The 19162-nt window shown below is 42.4% G+C and overlaps 1 protein-coding gene across 4 annotated transcripts in view; it reads right to left on the reverse strand.

Moving 5' to 3' along the window:
- Nucleotides 1-497: 497 nt before the first annotated feature.
- The window catches only part of DNAJC13 (DnaJ heat shock protein family (Hsp40) member C13), a 51716-nt gene continuing 33051 nt past the window's right edge, over nt 498-19162 (reverse strand). For all 4 annotated transcript variants that reach the window (XM_078598321.1, XM_078598323.1, XM_078598320.1 and 1 more), the window contains 22 exons: nt 18685-18763; nt 17789-17924; nt 17121-17305; nt 16540-16614; nt 15843-15962; nt 15491-15670; nt 14912-15079; nt 14430-14543; nt 12275-12391; nt 11537-11714; nt 10189-10280; nt 8956-9055; nt 8146-8220; nt 7900-8012; nt 7570-7739; nt 6631-6673; nt 6146-6319; nt 5409-5588; nt 4730-4870; nt 4119-4262; nt 3328-3427; nt 498-3083 (listed from right to left, as the gene is read on the reverse strand). In XM_078598321.1, coding sequence (XP_078454447.1) covers nt 2983-3083; nt 3328-3427; nt 4119-4262; nt 4730-4870; nt 5409-5588; nt 6146-6319; nt 6631-6673; nt 7570-7739; nt 7900-8012; nt 8146-8220; nt 8956-9055; nt 10189-10280; nt 11537-11714; nt 12275-12391; nt 14430-14543; nt 14912-15079; nt 15491-15670; nt 15843-15962; nt 16540-16614; nt 17121-17305; nt 17789-17924; nt 18685-18763 — 2785 coding nt within the window. In that variant the 3' untranslated portion in view covers nt 498-2982. The remainder of the gene's footprint in view (nt 3084-3327; nt 3428-4118; nt 4263-4729; nt 4871-5408; nt 5589-6145; nt 6320-6630; nt 6674-7569; nt 7740-7899; nt 8013-8145; nt 8221-8955; nt 9056-10188; nt 10281-11536; nt 11715-12274; nt 12392-14429; nt 14544-14911; nt 15080-15490; nt 15671-15842; nt 15963-16539; nt 16615-17120; nt 17306-17788; nt 17925-18684; nt 18764-19162) is intronic.

Here is a 19162-nt window from a genome sequence, read left to right on the forward strand (position 1 = left end):
AACACATTCTACACAGGTATAACCCTCGAGGATGGGGACCAGGCCATCTGTGACGAAGAACTTCATAGCTCATCGGATTCCTCTAGTCTAAATTAAGATTCTGATTCTGACAACCGAGTGAGAAATTCTACCTATTCTCCATATTTTTTCTTACAGTATAGGGTGTGCAGATTGTGGTAAGCTACTACACCTCTGTATAACATGATCAATGGAAATGGTCGTACTCTTTGGTTCTGTCGGTAAAAGTCACGTAGTTAGAAATAAAATAAATCACGACGTTTCGATCGCAACACAAGCGACCTTCGTCAGATGGCACCGATACAGCAGGACAACCGCTGACACAGGAAAAGGTCGTATTTTACAAAATTCACTGAGTGCAGGGCATCAGATCAGTATTTGACGTAAGACGGATGAGTTCTTCCAGGAATCTGTTTTACCGTCCACATCTTCACCTGTAATTCAAGTAGCTCTATGAGCTGCGAGTGCACAGACAATGGTTCCATTCTAAGTGCAGGTTTATTCATAAAATCAAAGTATGTACATGGGGAACAGAATTCCCATTTTCTCCAGATATAAATCTTTACAGGATACCATAACATTGAAGACACTACAATTGCACCAGTTGGTAAAGAAAAGAAAATAAACCTTTTTCCAATCATTATTTGATACATACAAGAAAAAATAATAAGTTTGCCTTTGTCTTTATTAACAATCGTATAACTGCATTATTATAATGCTATCCTTTTATTACCAGTGAGTTATATCAGACACAAATGCAATCGGCTCTTCTTTAATTCTGTACGGTCCTGCATCTAATCTTGTAACAGTTAAAATCAACACATTGGCATCCTTTTATGAAGTCACTTTTAAATTAAGTACTGTGGGCAGACCTGCAAATATCATTCTTCAAATTCTCATTCTCACGAATTTCAATCCACAAAATGCTTGTGCAAAGACACTATGTTTGGATATAATCACAGTATTGTATATTGGTATAATGCTTATATAAGCCTTGACACCGTAAAAAATGGGCTTTGATTTTGGCAGCAAGGTGGAAATTTAGTTTTAAAATGTAATGTTAGTGTAAAATTGTATTTATTTATTTGACTCATTAATGAGTGTTTAACGGTTGCTGCGTTTTTTTCTGTAGTACAGGTTTCACCCGATTTATACGGTATATGCGTTACAAGGGCACACACAAAGCAAAACCGCAAGACAGCTTCCTGCCGAGTAGAGCAAATAGTACACACAATAGTCCCACGTCCGACCGCATAGCCGTATGAGCGAATTCAAACAGCACAGTATATTTTGGGTAGAAATTGGTTTTGCTGCATATTCGCGAAATCGCACAAACCAAACCCACATAAAGCGAGGGAAACCTGTATTGCAGTATTGTGTTTAGGGCTGACAAATTACATAATGTAAACAGTGCCACCACCATTTATTTCAGTACCCTCCCCCCCCCTTGCAAACCATGGCCAACATTCGTCGCAATGAGAATCACATCATAAACGTAGGTCGGCTCGATAAGTCGAACGAGTGTGTTGATAAATCTGAGATGCTTACGGTCCTTCACATTGTCACTAACTGCAACATAATTGCGGTGCATCAAAACAACTTGCTTCGGGGCCATGTCATTGCAATTACATCCATTTTGCAGGACTGTAATTTCAAATACCCTGGACTAAAACCCATACCAGATGAAACGACAGGACAAGATCACCTTTATAAATGCTACTCATTCATTGACAAACGCAATGTTACAAGCGCTTCACTTCATGCTACGAGTGAAGAGGCCTCCATTAATTAATTGTACATCACTTGTCAATGGCTCCCATTGAAAGTCCAGTGATGCCTGAAGACAGTAAACTGCTCATGCAGTAACAAGTTTTTATTTTTTCATTATCACAAGAGGCATTTGTTGCTCATCACACGACATGATGACTGTAAAGTTTGGGCTCCTTCACACAAAACAATGTGGGCAGACAAGCAATATTCTACAAATTGTAAACCAATGGCAAACTCATGCTGGAAGTGCAGCATTTACTCTCATGGCACACTAAACGGCAGATCAGCTCCTAAACTTCACTTATATTTCTGTTTACTTTGCGTTAGCTGAAGCAGTGGACGCACCACCACTCGTACATGAGAAATTATGTGCAGAAGCCATGGTTATGCTCTGGAGTCTATTTGTGGTTGGTGGGTTAAATGGGTCTCTTTGAGACCAGAGGACTCTTCCAGGAGATGAGTGCCAAAAGGTTCACATAACCGTTGTTAAACATATTTAGTGGTTTGCAGCCCACTTTGTATTGTAGTAACAGAACTCGACATTAAAACTACGTATCTTAGCTGTGTGAGTAATCGCTGAGTTCAGCATGTGGCTTGAGGAACTATACTCCAATGTGCATTGGGTGTGGGCTCATAAATGCAATGTTTTAAAGCGTGGGATGGTGTTATAGAGAATAGGGGTATAGGCCTGGGTTGTCCCTTTGCTCCATGTAAAGTGAAATGTAGTACTGCTAGGCTTGGCATGGTCACATACGATCCTGGTGGTTGTGCGTTTATATGTATAGGTGTGTATGAAGCTTGATGGTCGTTACAACATTGCTCTGCAATATAAATTTACCAGGTTTGATCCCTGCCCATGCACTTCAGCAGCAATTTTATTTGTTTCTTGCGCAGCCTTTTTCCAGATCATCTCCAACTTGACATGGTGTGCAATCGCCAGTAACCCAGGCAGAAGCGCGTGTGTCTGGCCCCATCAACTCCATTATTGTACAGCTTACGAAAAAAGTAACTTGCTAACAGCACTTCCCAAAACACTTTAGTTGACAAGAGGCTGTAAAAGTGTTTGTGTGCTTCAGTGCATGTTTGTGTGTATACAAGTGTAAATGTTTGATGGGTGTATCAAGATAACAAGGCTGGTGTAGATGGTGCTGCCAGTCTTGCCCCTCTCCTTAGCATATGAGTGGCTGCATGACATCATCCCAGGTGATCCCCACTTTCCATGTCAATGGGGGGTGGGGCGCTGGGTGCCATCGTGGAGGCTGTCCCTGCGGTCAGATATCCAGCAACTCCAGGACCTAAGAAAAGGTCACAATTAGCTGAATAAAGTCTTATATGTGTTTGAAAAATCCTTATGTTCAACATAACGCTTCATATTCTTTCTATCAGGGAATGCACAAGCTCACACAAGTCAGACAATAGCAAAAAAAACATAACGAGCAGTGTAAGATTGGCATCCAAGCTACCTATTAAATAGTGTGAATTTTTACTCGGTTTTAAATGGCAGGACCATAAATATATATTACACACCAAACACCTTACCAGTGAGATAGCCAGCTGTTTGCGTTTCTGAGATGAAGAGGTCATGTTTTTGGTCTTTGTAGGCGCTCCACACAGTGGAGCGAGACAAGATTTCGGTGATCTGGAGAAAAAATACGCACGCATGGCAAGCACGGAAAGTGGTCCATTTTACTTTAGTGTCACAGGAATAAAACTGACCGATAATACATGCACTTTCAAAGATCATGTATGCAGAAAAAGTTAAGAAAACCTTATCAAGAATTGAGTTTAGTGAGCAGGATAGAATTAGGCATCTGTGTTTGTCTCGCTTGAAGACAGAATTTCGTAGTTTTGTTGTATTTCAACAATTTCTTAACACCGTCTGACACACTGCAAAGTAATTCATCTTATAAATACAGACTAAAAGTCATGACAAATAAATCGAAAGTATGATTTTCAGAGAAAATCAGCCATCTAAAAGAGAACCCACCAAAAACATACATTTTTTTTTATAGGGGGAGTGTTGGTTCACAATGCTATGATCATGGCATTCAGGATTCAATTTCTTGACAAACACAACACTGGTGGAAAACGGAATGTGAAACTCAATTATAATTTTGTATGATCACTCCCCCCCCCCTCAAATAGGTTGACTGAAGCCTAAATAATTACCTAATGCAGTGTGATAACGATTAACATTAGGAATACACACTAGGGATTGTGCTGGCCCACTCCACCGCACTGGTTGCTACACTGGTTTTAAAATCTTTTTGGCAGCAATTACCCCAAGAGTATATATGTTTTTTTTTGCATCTGCGTGTGTACAAACAGACCTGCTCGCCGAACTGAAGACTGCGAGTCATCGCCTTGAGGGCCTTCACCACCTGAGCCTTGGTGGCGGCTGGATTCTCCGTGTTTTCTAGCCCTATACCCTCCAGCAACCGCAGCAGGTATGGCACCAGGTCTGCCTTTATGGCCTGCCAACACAAATTGACCCACACCTTGGCTCACGCTTTCAAGCAGGACATTTCAATGGGATGGAATTGACAACCATGAACCTATGCATTACCATACAAAAGAGCATACTGTAGTCGTATACTAGGGTTCATGATTATAATAAAGTTTCAATATGATTTTCCATTCATACAACTTATTTCATCTGGTGTAATAACAAGTAAAAAATATATTGCAAGACATCCGAGTCACTTGTTCTGCAGGGATCTCTATTTAAAAAACTTAGTTGACAAGCGTTTTAAATCAAGTAATTTGGGCTATGGAATTCATACACAATGACTTTAGCCATAAAACAATGACACAGGGGTTTTATGATGGTGTGCTTTGCCGATTTCCCGCATAGGTTACTAGAACGCTGCTTTCGCAAGGTGTAGCAGACGTTTCGACAATCCACAGCGGTGAACGATCCACATTGCACCCTCTCTCTCACCTGGCCCACGAGGTCGGTTTGGTCCTTCTGAAACATTCTGTTGAGCGCCTCGCACGCCAAGCCAACCATGTCTGTGCGGCTGCGCATGGCTACGATGAGAGGTCCGATGGTGTCCAGGGATGCCATGGCTCGAACACACAGCTGTATGGGGAGATGTGGGCCAAGACCAGGGTTTAGTGGTCATCAGGAGCAAGAGCAGGAAACGTACAAAACAAGAAAAATGCCTTGAGGTTTTAACACATGCACGAGAGCATGTCATGCAGTGGCGGCTTTAGTTTGCCTCTAATTATCTGAAAGTTAATACAAGTTTCCCTGGCTTTGTGGGTTGTTTGTTTGATTTTGCTAAATGCAGTTTGAATTCACTCATATGGGGCCATGCAGTTGGACGTGGGACAACAATGTGTGTACTCTATATGCTACTAGCAGCTGTCTTGTGCACAGTTGGATACGTATGGTACAAAATAATTTAAACAAACATACATACGGTGCATTGAGGGTTGGGTCACTGCGTGGTCTATGCTACGCGATTTTGCTTTTTATGCCACTTTTTTGGAATGCATCTACCACAAAGCGAGGGAAACCTGTAGAAAGTTAAGTGTTCTTAGCATAAAGCTCTGTCATCTGTAGAGACATCGGCTCAGCTTGTTAAGTATCAACTGCTCCGGCTGGCTGGACGGACCTCGCTGTCGGAGATGACGTGAACGATGCGGATGGCGGACTTGGCGATGGCATTATTGCGGTGGTTCAGCGCCAGCAACAGCTTGGGAAGGTGGCCGAGGGGAGGCAGCTGCTCGGCAAGCTGGGGCTGGGTGCTAAGCAGAGCCACAGCTGCTGTCGTCACTGTTTCCAGTGTTTCACCCTGAAAAATGAGAACAGGGTTTCGTGCAGATAAAGTTGGTTAGGAAATGAAGAGAGGTGCTGAATGGTCGATTGTGTGCTGCCCCCTCCCCCTCTCATGGCATGGATCTGCACCAAGGACTCACAAGTTCCTAACAATTGGCCTAAACGCTCAGGATGAAAAAGTAATACACAAATATATCTAGATACAAAAAATGCCCTTGCGTTGTTATACACAGGACAGAAATAAATCAATGTAATTTATTTAAAATTGGATATATATAACGGCGTTATGGGATGCTATTAGCATGAATTATACTACATAAAATGAAAGTATTCTTAATATTAACATTTTTTTGGCATGCAACAGTATTTCCTTACCCATTAACCGAAAGGCAATGGCAGAACAACGGGCTTTATTCTTCTTTCCTTACACTGACCATATAATGTCGAGAGGTTTTCTTACAGACACAGACAACATAACGGTTGACAGGAAACGAGTGTAAAGGTTTAGCTTCGAGTGGTTAGATGGGTGGCAGTCGTCAATGAAGGGGGCGAGACATCGCCGGGGGAACTCACGTGTGGGTTGTTCCGGGAAAGCAGCTCCGTGAGCTTCTCAAGGAGCGCCACCAGGAACTCCTTTGGCTTGCGCAACACCCACCCGGGCTGCGCCACGAAGATGCGGAGGAACACTCCACCCACCACCAGCTCGTCCTCTACCTCGTTGTACGCCACCGAGAAGTCATCCGGCAGCTGCGGCAGGACATCACAGTTGGACAAATCAAGTTCCGGTACCAGGATGTGTTTAGGGTTTTTCCCTCTCAAGAGTACACATGTGGAATAGAAGCGTCTTATTTAAAGTGACGAGTGAACTATGTACATTACAAATATAACAGAAACAATCGTGCAAAGTCTATATACAGTCAAATTACGAAGCGTAAGAGCTACATAAATTGTTAATGGGTGCAGGCTGTGCTGAATTGCACCCATCTCAATGTACACACACACACACTTGCAATGTGTGGTCTCAAGATAAACATAACCCCAGGGTACATTTCACACACCTTCCAGTTTACATCCAGATTGTTAAATTGCTCCTTGTAGTGCCTGGAAAAAAAAGAGTACATCGTCACTAAATGTCTTGGCTTAAAACGTGATATTCCCATGGTGATTTTTTCTCATGACGTATTTTTTCATGACATGTCACATTGAAAGAATATCTTCTATTCTGAAATATATTATCAGCACCATTGCGCAATGCCTTAAATCTTAAGACACAACTATATTCATATTCTTTACAAATCCACATCGTGTTTTGTAGATTTTACCTTGGGCAAACAACACTAAGGGGAATGGTAACACAGTGATTAGCACACTGTGATCTGACTTCATTCTGGGCCACAGCTAACAGTAGGAGTGCGCAAAATATCTGCACCGGTCCTGGGACCCACCGCTGCCTTCACCAACCCCCCACTTAGCAGTGTCAAGTGTGGCCAAACTCCCATAACCAACATAGCAGCGGAAGACCTTCATCCAGCAATGGACTAACAAACGGCTGTAAAATATTAATTATAAACCACAATGAAAATTTCAAGGTCTTGCGATTGCGCTGGAATTTTTTGAGCATCAATACTAAACAATAATCGATTACTCATATTTATGATTTTAAAAACCCATCATAACATATGCACGACAAATATAAATATATGACCTTCCATTTTTTTTGTAATTGACTTTTGTAGAAAATATTATCAATCAGTCCTTTTGAAAGTCCTTCCTGCTTTACGGGTTAATTTTCTTAGAACTTGCCATTAAAACAAATGTTGGACCAGCATGTGCAGGCGGTCCAATTTGGCCACACAGGCTTGGGGAACCCTAGCAGTGACAACAGTGAACTTGCTCATTCTTCCCACTTCAACAATTCCGCGTAAATAATGCACGAGCGCCGTGCCATGGCTTGTGCGTGCCCGCCAACCCCCAGGTGCACGCACGGGCTCACTCACTCGAGCGTCATGTCACGCACGGTGGAGCACACGCGCTCGCGGGCATTGTCATTCCAGATGAGTTCGGGGTTCTCGTGCATGCCCTCGAAGATGTGCACCGCTGCCTCGGGGCTATCTCGCATGGCGTCCATGAACACGCTTGGGAGGAACTTGGACATGATGATTCGAACCTGAACGAAGCCAAACAACACGCATGCTTAACCTTGATCCACATCGTCATTTGTGGTCCTGTGTCAGCCTGGTAAGGTAACAACAAACGTGCTCCATCAATGAGCGTCGTGGCGCATTGTTTATCCACAATACCAGAAAACCAACTTGAGCAGCTCTCACCTTAGGTCCAATGAGCCGATCGGATGTCATTTTGGCAAAGAGTTCAGCAGTCTGGGACCGAATTTGAGGGTTGGTTGAGTTGCAGAACAAGTCCATAAGATAGATGAGAGCTCCTAAAGGTTGGAAACAATAAGCCAAACACAAAAATCAAAGCACTAACATTTTACATAAAATTATTGCACTAATTGTCATGCACAAAATGTTTTTTTTAAACCACAAGGAAATGTAAATAGTTATAAAGCACACCTTTAGCCATCGCTTCTTTGATGATCTTGGTATTGGAAGTCAGTGCATAGAGTGTTTCTAGCACGAGCTGACGGCCTGCAGGAAAACAACATTGATACAAACTGGCTTTATGTACACCTAATGAACAGCACTGGGATGGCTAATCTTTCATATTGACCAGCCCTGAACATGTTACTTGTAAAGCAGCATGCTGCATTGCTAAGTATCAACACATTCATCAATAATACTGTCTTCAAAGGAAAGCATATATATAATCTTGATTTGAAGCTTTCGTGACTGCAGGAATCCATACTCTTTGATTCTTTCGAAAGAAAGTTATTTCGAAAGAACCAAAGAGCATATCTAATACATAATAGTAAACATTTTGAGCAACGGTCTTTCCTTTGTATCACAAATAAAGAGGCCAGAGAGGTAGATTGTATTCATGTGAAATGTCGCAAATATAATTACCAAGGCAACACAGAAAACAACATTTATTTCACTTGCTGGACCACACAACATACTGCGCTTTACTGGCTACAGCGATTGCTCAGTTATTCAAGTTAACCGGAAACTGTGAATTATTAATTCCAGGTGTGATCACAACGCTGGGTCTGTGGCCCGACTGACATTGATTGTTGGAACAGAACCTAGCAGTTTATTTGTCAGCTTTGGCCACAATGTCAGGGACAGTGTAAAGGTTCTTGCTTGGTCCAAGAGTAGTAAAGAAAGCAAACAGCATCATGGTTTGTTGCATTGATGCAGTTTCTGAGTTGTGATCCAAGGCTCTGTGTTTGTTGTGGAGTGCCGTCAACAGTCACCGTCACTCACTGGAGAGGAGGGAATGCAGCAACAGCAGCAGATTGGCCAGCACGAGCGAGTCGGCAATACTGTTCACACATTCCTGGTTGCTCGCTACGTTATTAATCACCTGTAGTGCAAAAGACAACAGCATAGCATAAAAACATATTTTCATTTGTTTTACCAACTGCTTCCAGAAGGGTGTTTTATAATTCATGAATAGGAATGATAAGAGACGGAAAGCACTCTAAAGACTATTGAGGTTTTTGCAAAGCAGTAATATCTCCGACAAAGTTTGCAGTCACAAAAACGAGCAGGCATGCACAAGCAAAAAAAAACTTTTGTCAGCACATAATTCACTCCAACTTGCATTGATTGAAATATAAAATATTAACATGTAATTTTGGAAACATTAAAAAAATTTTAACAATCCAAATTACGTTTAATTTTTTATATAAACCTATGCATCTTGGAAGTTACATATTGCACGTAATGAAAACTAGGCATTGTGGCTATATAGTTTTGCAATGCTGCCAATAAGCGGTGTAACAACTCACCACACCTACCACTGGAAATTTAACGAATCATGATTTAGTGCCGTGATTTTATTCATTAATGGTTTCAGCGTAGATTAGTTTTTACCATTTTATTCATAGTGATTCTCATAATTTTACATCTAGTTTGTACAGTTTTGAGAAATTCGCCTAAATGTAACATTAATATATCATTGGCATATAGGCAATATGACCATGGACTCCGGAAGCTGATGAGATAAAACCTTTACTGGCTTCTGGATCCATACCCTGTAATTTCAATTAAAACATGAACAATGCGGTACTTGCATTGCGAGCTACAATAATTTATGTTATTCAAGGAATCGTTACACCGCAAGCCATCACATTTAATGCCTATGACCAAATAATCCTGAATGCATCCCATCAGATCAGATCTCAGAAGCTAAACACTGTGGAATCTGGTTGGTAGTATGGGTATGAGACTGCGAGGGAATTCCAGGTGTTGTAGGATTAGGCTGCGAATTGGCCAGGAGATGAGGCTACAGCAATGGATTATATCAAATCTGAGGAGCTTTGAGCTCCGTGCCTTTCATATGTAGAGCTTTTTTTCCCAAGAACGGATATCTTTCCACATTCAAAACACTCGCAAAGTGAACTGGCTATACGTGGCAATGCAGGACCATCCCCTTAAGACTCTGTGGATTAACTAAGTGCATTATTTCTTAACATTAACAGCTGCTGCACACACCTCCAACGCGAGTTTCTGCACGGAGCCAGCACTCTGCACTCGCAGTAGAGAAAAGATGAGCTTGAAGTGGCCGATGCATTCAGACTCCGTGCCTGCGCACACAGACAGTTCATGACTCGAGTTGATGCCCACATTTAAAAATACAATGGTATGGCCATGGTATGCCATTACCACACAGTGCTCGCATTGCTGCAAGCACATTGCCTTATGTTGGCAAAGAATAAAACAGTTTGCGTAACCCAACATGCGAAGCTCTTGTGTAATTGGAATATCAAGAGGATATAAAAGTAGAACAGCAGCAGGAGTATTTTTAATCATAGATGCTAAAGCTGTTTGGTGGGGTTCTACATGTCCTTCAAAACTGGTCACACGTGGTTGAATGAGGAGATGGAGTTTAATTCTAGATTTGAAGCTTTCGTGACTGAGATGGAGTTTACCTATTTATTTCAGCATGTTACTTTTCTGCAATGCTTTGTGACATGAAATTGTGTTGTTTTCCTATCTACGTGACTTTACCGAAAGAACCAAAGAATATTAAATAGTTTGTTTGCAATTTGCATAGAATCACATTTACAAGTCGATTTTACCATATAGTACGCATAGATATATAAAATTGTGTCTCACTTTTCCTACCACAAGCCAATAATTTCATGGATCAAATGTTTAGCATGACTGCAAAGTAGGACTGCAGAGTATAATGGAAAAAATGTTCACTTATATCTCTTAATCATCTCAATTGTTACACAATGTTATGTTTCAGGACTCTTCGGAAGTCAAAGTTTAAAGTAACTGAAACAGGCATGATAGCGGGCATTTAAAATCATAATAATTATTATTTCCAGTTATAATATGCACCCCGTGTTCACTCGCTCTAGAAGAGACAGAGAACAATTCAGAGGAACCACTGACAAGTAGGAGGGCAGCCACGCAATAGCCGGTGCCAACAATTGCACAAGCTCTACAGTCCTCTTTACATTAAGGTGTTATTGGCCAATTAATGAGTGTTTACAAAGAGGACACAAAACCACAACTCCAGAGCAGGTAATGCACCTGATACAGTCTTACATGCTATGAATGTAATGATTTGCCCTATTCTCTCACACTGATGAATTGTCAGGACTTGGGATCATGGTTTTATTTAAGATGTGTTTAATATTATGGCGAACGTGCTGAGGTTACACGAACCAATCACATACAACATACATACAAATCTAAGATAAACAATGCTTACAGGCACCATTCAACGCATGTATCGCAAACCGTAGAAATAGATTTTCAGTCTATGAATCGATTCGTCGTTACATGCCTAACACAGACCCACGGTGACCCCCGTGAGATAAGCGCACACCTGGGTTGTTCTTGATGACGTTGCGAAGGGCCTCGAGTCCCATCTCAGCGCGGCTCAGCCGCTCCAGCTGCTGCTCCGTCTCCACCTTGCGGTCTTGGTTGATGGCCATGAGGGTGTGCAGGTACTGAGCCTGTGAGCCCAGGCTGTCGAGCAGGCTCGCGGCAAACACCTTCGGCAGCTGAGAAAATCGAGCACGTGTGGTCAACGCTGCACATGTGGTCGACGCTGCACATTCGCTGAGATTGAACATGGCCGCGAAGCAGTCTCCGACATGTGGAGGTTGATTCAAATGTGGAGCCGTGTTTCAATAAAATGTAAACGAGTCTTGTACTACCGTCTTGTATTACAATGGGACACATTTAATATGCTATCATAATTCATGATGATGACGAATGTATATATTAAAATGGGACAAATTTACTTGCTATTTTAAGGAGTGAGTCAAAGTATACTGGTTTCAATGGTACCAAAATGATTGGTGAATTTTTATAAACGGGTGTTTTTTTATGTGGGAGGACACTGGGGGATATGGAGAAGACCCATGAATATGTGGGGACATTGCTCCACACTGCACACTGGCTGATTAAATAATGTACGAGATATACTGCTGTCCTTTGGCCATCAAACAGCCAAGCAAGTTTGGGTTCTTTGCAAAGGGGTTTCAGCCACAAATATACAGGATTTTAAGAGGCAATGTATAAACATATCAAGCTATACAAAAGTAAACAAATGCGATACCTCCAGAGTATATGTGGGCTGCTCATTGTAGACTCGTACAAATATTTCCCCCACAATGAGCTCCTTGGCATAGTCGCTGAACACAAACTCAGAGCCATACGACTTGTCACATTCACCCTGCAAAAAACCAACACACAAATGTAATGCACACAAGTGTCCCAACAAAAGATATCATGAATCAAAGTGTACATGTCTCATTCACACACTAAGTGCACTCATTCTGCTAATGTCCTCGATTGACATCCCCTAATTTCCCACACCCTCCTTTCCCACACGGTTCATTTGTGCAAATATTAATTATGGTAACAAAACACACAGAACATACATTTCAATATTGCCTTGGCCCACTGTGGGACTGCATGCATTACAACTTAAGAGCGGATTTAAACTTGTACACATACACACATGCAGGCCCACACATTACATAAGGTCATGCTGACAAAAGGGGCCTCATGTCTGACCATATAACTAGCAAATATATAGGTACAGCGGTCACAGGATATCCCTACTATAATCACCCAGGAATGGCTCTCCTTAATGCTCGTGACGTCACTCCACATCGACCAGGAACCATCATTAATATTCATGAGCAGGTTATGTCCTCCAAATGGACACCCCCCCCCACCCCTTCTCATTAATAATCATGAGCGGGTGACGTCACTCAATATGGAGTACTCCCCCCCCCTTACTAATCATGAGCAAGTGACGTCACTCAACATCGAACAGCCCCCCTCATTGATAATCATGAACAGGTAACGTCCTCCACATGGACCCCCCCTTCATTAATAATCATTACCAGGTGACGTCACTCCACATGGAGCACCCTCCCCCCTCATTAATAATCATGAGCAGGTGACGTCACTCCACATCGAACAGCCCCCCTCATTAATAATCATGAGCAGGTGACGTCCTCCACATGGACACCCCCCCCCCCCCATTAATAATAATTAGCGGCTGACGTCACTCCACATGGGGGACAGAGGCGCCTCCTCCCCCCTCCTCAGCGTCAACTCACAACCCTCACTACAAAGGCAGAACCCTCACGTCACGCGATGTCCATAACGCTGTTGAGACATCAAAGTAAAAAGGACGTCGTGATGAACAAGGGATTATAACCTTAAAATGAAATAGGTCTGTGTCACCGCGCCCTTACAAATTGCACACGAATTGATGCAATGAATATCACGTGGCGGTGTGCTTTTCGCTTGCAAGTTTCAGATTTACTGCAATACACCCGTCCTTGGATAGGCAAAAGGTTCGTTATATATAATTGGCCTGTAACCTATGCTCTCTTAACACTCGCCACACAAAATTACCACATTCACAGACAGAAGAGTAATGTGTAAAAAGTATGAAATGTGACCCATACGATACTAACACTTGCCAATGGACACCTGCAATCAAATTATAATATGAAAATAAACGAATGACAAAGAGGCGATGTTCTGTAAAAAAACGTTTTCCAGCTGTAAAAAAATGCATCCCAGTTACATTCAATTATTTGTATGTGCTACTTAACTTTTATTAACCGCATTGCTATCATTCAATTTGTTCTGCAGCTCATGTTCCCAGGAATTCTCAGAAACACGAACGTTGTCTCGAAAGAATGTAATTTAGTTTCAGATAATGGAACAAACTAGGTCACTAAACCGTGGAACTTTAAGTGTTCCAAATAGTATAACTTGCTACATATACAATCTTTTAACATAATTGGCCTATCAAAGAGTACCACTGATGTGAAAATTTTAGAAATTAATCAAAAACATAACTAAAAATGTATTAAATCATTCTTATTACTCTGAAGCGAGTTGAATTTGCTTCCATACCGTGGCTAACACCCGTGTCGTATAATATCCGACTTGGTCATCACCCCCTTTAGCAGCCTGCACTGACCAGCATGGCGAAGTATGGTCAAACAATCCCCAAAACTGAGTCAGGAAGCCTTCATCTAGCATCACATTGACAAATGACCAAACCATTTGTTTTTATTGTTATAACTACGTAACACATATTATAAATACGATGTGATCCAAAAACGTGCATTATAATCTGTCAAATAGGACTTCATAGCCATGCATTTAAATCAAAGCTGTAGAGAGCACAAATGGCATCCTGTGCAAGAAGTGTCTGTATAGACCCCTGCTCAGTGGCTCACCTTCTTGATCATGCTGTCCTGCTCACTTTGCAGGAACTCGAGGAGCTCTGCACGAGTACCATTGTTCCAGATCAAGTACGGGTTCTCAGAGTTGCTGTTCAGAAGCTTGAGGACCTGTTGATTGAAGGAGGCACCGATGACCCACTGAGGCCGAGCACAAAAAACTATGGTTCAAAAGCGCTATGTCGCATATCCGACTCGCTGGGGACTGGGGTACAGGCGGATATGTGAACATCTGGAGAAAAAAAAATATGCTCCGCACAAATAGGTTACTGGAGAAAATTATACACAAAATTATTTATGCCACGGGGAAATTCTGTGGTGTACTTTTGAAGTGAATGTAACAGAATATTAAGAATACAACACTGTACGTGAACATTTTGGATTTGGGAGAATCTACAGAATAAGGCTCAAGCATCTTCTTGGTGGACCTATCTGATCTGCCGTTAATGTGTGCAACATGATAAAGGTGTGAATAGTACCTCAGCTGTAGGACCCTGACCAAGCTTGCGGGCCACGTAGGGCGTGATCATGGCCATGAGGCAGCGCTTGATGGCAGGGTTCTCGGGCGTGCCGCCCTCCCCCTCCGCGTAGCCCCCAAGCCTACTCAACGCCTGCAGGCTCAGCTTGGCAAGGTTGTTCGCTACCTCCTGATAAATTGGCACGAACAAATATATTAGCAACAATAAGGTTGCGATTGCATAATATCTATCCAGGCTCCATCGTGTGGACTGATGTCATTAGCAACCGCAATGAGCAAATGCTAAACAAATCGCAACACTACAACGGTTTCCATGTTCAAGAGGCAAGGCAGACGTGTCATGTTAAAATAAATGTTCCGTTACAGCATACAAATACGTTAGATTATATTCCGCATATATGAATGCTTCGATGGATGCATCCCCTAAGATTTATTAAATGAACCGCCATTAAAAATGCTGGTCAAAGGCATAAGTCAATGTGAGCACTCTGTGAGTGTGCGAGTCGTGTGACGTGACCACAGGCACTTGGGCACAGGGCCGGCAGTACTGGGTCGACGATGCCCGTCGGGCGAGCGAGACCTGCTGGTTGGTTTCCTCATTGGCGACAACACCACTCTCCTCCAGCGTGTAGTCGTATTTGAAGAGGTAGACGAGAAGATGCCACAGAGCACCGGCCTGCAGCAGGTGCGTCTGCAGCCAATAATCCACGGCGAAGGCACTCACGCACTCGACAGCTACTGTAGCCAGTCGAGGAAGGTACTGCAACCACAGGCCCAATGGTGGCATTAGGCTCATCCGAAGATTGGAACACAGCGCGTGCGCGCACAAGAGTGCATGCAAAGTTATGCAAATAGAAATGGATGCATTAACATTAAATTGCTCGTGAAATTAAATGCATACTTAAATATAATTGATCTAAAACATGTCAAACCTTGCCAAAGAAGAGGACCCTGCAGAGATCCCGTATGATAGGTGGAAGCTCGGCAATCTTTTCCCGACAGTCTTCAAACTGTGCTGCCACACTGTAACACCTGCAGATGTGGCCGCACACCTAACAGGGCGAACATTAAAAGGGGGGAAAAACATAAAAGCTCATTAGGTTAACAAACTTGAATACAGTTGAATGATCATCACAAAGTATAGTCAGCAGCAGTATTCATAAACATTTATATGTACAGCCTTTCGTAAATCCACTGATGGATGAAGGCCTTCCCATGCCGTGTAAGTGTGCATTGGTAAAGGCGGAGAACAGACGTGGGAGTATAGAAACAGTATAACAATTGACTTTGTCCTCTGCTGCCCACCACTTCGACCCGAAGTCCATAATTCCTGCTGTGCTTGGTGGTCAGATGTGAGTGGTTGCATTCTGGGTAAACTGTGTGTAGTCCATGGATATTATATTTGTTTTTTGTATACTGTCTTTGGTCAATTACACGGTGAAATTAATTCAGCATGGGAAACAAAATCGAGACAGAATTGAAAACATATACATTTCATATCGATGAGTTTAAATACAAATGTTTTTACTTTTTTTACATAAAAAATTATAATATACATTGTGGACGTAAACTGAAAAAACACCTTTGTGTTGATAATGATAATACATGTATGATGTGTTAAAACTGTACCTGAACAGGCATGTCATTAACTTTACTGGATGGAGAGAGAACAGCCACACAGCGTGCTAGCGCCTCCTGCAGAATCTGCAATGAAAATCCACAATTATCCATTATTACTTTTTAAAATACGATCACACTTGTTCACCTGGAAAAACCTCACTGGATTTAACGTCTCTTTTTTCAGGAAGGTCCTGCCAAGTTTTTGTTGTTTTTCAGCAGGGAGTGATGATTGCTTTGTATATATATATAAATCACGGATTGCATTGAAAACATGTCTTGGGTTTCTAAATGCCAGCATGTTCAAGTATTCCACTTAAACACAGACGAATTGTAACAGAAAGACATGCTGATCTGTGAAAAAACAATGATCACTTTGAAGGATATGAATGGTAAAGAAACAGTCTAGACCATGAAAATCTATGAAAGGGCATAACCTGTATTGATAAAATAAAGATTGATACTGCCCTGTGTCTTCACAAGATATGGCATTATCTGAATAGCATGTATAACACTGACATGCAGGGGGCGCTATCAGGAGCGAGCAGATGGTGGTGGGGGTATATGGAGAATGTACAACTGAAGATGGGTACCTCAATGCCATCCTCCCTCCGCAGCTCCTCAGCGTTCAGGGCCGAGCAGTTGACGGTGTGGAAGGCCAGCTCAGTCGCGGCCGGCAAGAGAGGCGAGAGCTTCGAGAATAGTTGCTGATCCTCGGTCTCCATTGTTAGGGTCTTGATCAGCATCGGGTACCCGGCATACTTGTACGGCTGCAGCTCTGCCACACACACACACAGAAACAGCAGGTTAGTGAATGCAGGGAGTAAAGGAGACAACAATGGAGTTTCTGCACCGCCCTCTGATAACGTGACCAAGCAGCAACCTACAGCTTTGCTGTTTTATGTATTTTGGTCGCATATCCGAGCATTGTCCTGACTCAGCCCTGCTTAGCTTCTGAGTTGCCAAGATCCGGGCATATTTCATGCAAATTAGGTAATAGACGAGCAAGTAGTGTTTGAGAACCCCTATGAAGACTTGCCATTGATAAAATGGGGTGAGTGCAGTGATCAGTTAGTTGAACAGGGCATTGTTATTTTAACTGCTTTTTGCGTTTAGTTTGTTGTCTTTCCACACCTCCAATGAGCATGGTTGGCTATGTACGTGTGGAAGAAGTTCAACATACATACATTTATGCCGTTCATAAAAACTCAGTGGAACGCACTTTACGAGCAGGTGCGTTGTGGGTAAAGGTAGTGCCCACCTTCTTTGTGCCGGTTGTAGAGGATGCTCTGCGTCTTGAGAATGAGGATGATGTTCTCTGGGTCAGGGCCATCCACCGTTTTGGCCGACTTGCTGCACAGGAACTCGTAGGCCTTGTTCACTTTCTCGAACATGTCCTGATTTGTGAGATAGTAAACAAGACAACCTGTCTGGACATGCGGCAATTGAAACAATTGTGGTGCGAAAATTTTGTAACGTTTTAAAAATTCAGAATTCAACAGAAACAAAAGGCCAATAATATGGTCATCCTGTTATTCGAACGGTTGTATTAAATACACATGTAATTTTAACAATTATGCATTTGTTGAGGAGTGGAGTGCTGACGTCAGGTCACACTCGCCTCGGGGGGAATGCCGTCAAGGAAAAGTGACGTCATGCCCCCCGGGGTATTTGAGGGGAGACCCGTGACGAGCCAGAAGAGTGAGTGTTAGGGGAGTAGGGGGCTCCGGAATAGAGTGTTGAGAGCCAGGCTAAAGGGCTGCTTTACCCGGCTGGCCGAGTTGGATGAACCCTCGGTCAGTGCTGTGGGAAGAGCCCGATAGCCTGGTGGGGTGTAGGGAACTCCCAGTGCCCTTCCCCTGGGGTGATTAGTTAATAACTGTGTGTTAACCCCTTCCCCCGAGTTAGGCGCAAGCCCTTAAATAAACAGTTGGCGTCAGCCCCTACACGACTGGCTTTCAGCGTCCTTCTTACCACGCAACACATTGATAGAGGTAAAATATAAATTAACTTTTATTTTTAATCCTCAAAAAATTCAACAAGACAGGAAGTAAAATTATTTGACATTTTGCAATTGTAAAACATTGCGCTGTAATAGGTATTATTAGACATGTAAAGATTTAGTGACCACAAAAAGTTCTGCACATTGGTACATACCCTGCCCTCTGGATTTTTGTCTGGGTGGTATTTTTGGGCCAACCGGAAGTACGCCTTCCTGATCTTGGCTTCATCGTGTCTGCAAAATCGCACGAACCACAATAAAAAAGAAATTCTACACAACACATTGGTTCGACATGCACCCAATACCGTATTATGGTGGCATCTTAATGTGTTTATACGTCAAAAGCGTGGAAAACAAAACATTACTTGGCTACATTCATAAATACAAGACGTCTGAAACGTTAAAGAAAAAGTTTATCTTTGCCGGGCATAAAATTACACTCACTGATGCAATGCAAAACATTATACATTTCAGTGGGTGAACAGGATGAAATGAATGTGAATTTATGGCTGCACACATGCAGACAGTATGTATAACACATTGTCCTTGTATAATACAATACTGAATACGCAAACAGAATGCTTTAAGGACTTGGCATTCATGTTCAAATTGTACATCTAATTTGTGTGAACA

The sequence above is a fragment of the Lampetra planeri genome, chromosome 10, assembly GCF_965212315.1.
Source record: "Lampetra planeri chromosome 10, kcLamPlan1.2.h2, whole genome shotgun sequence".
Taxonomy (NCBI): domain Eukaryota; kingdom Metazoa; phylum Chordata; class Hyperoartia; order Petromyzontiformes; family Petromyzontidae; genus Lampetra; species Lampetra planeri.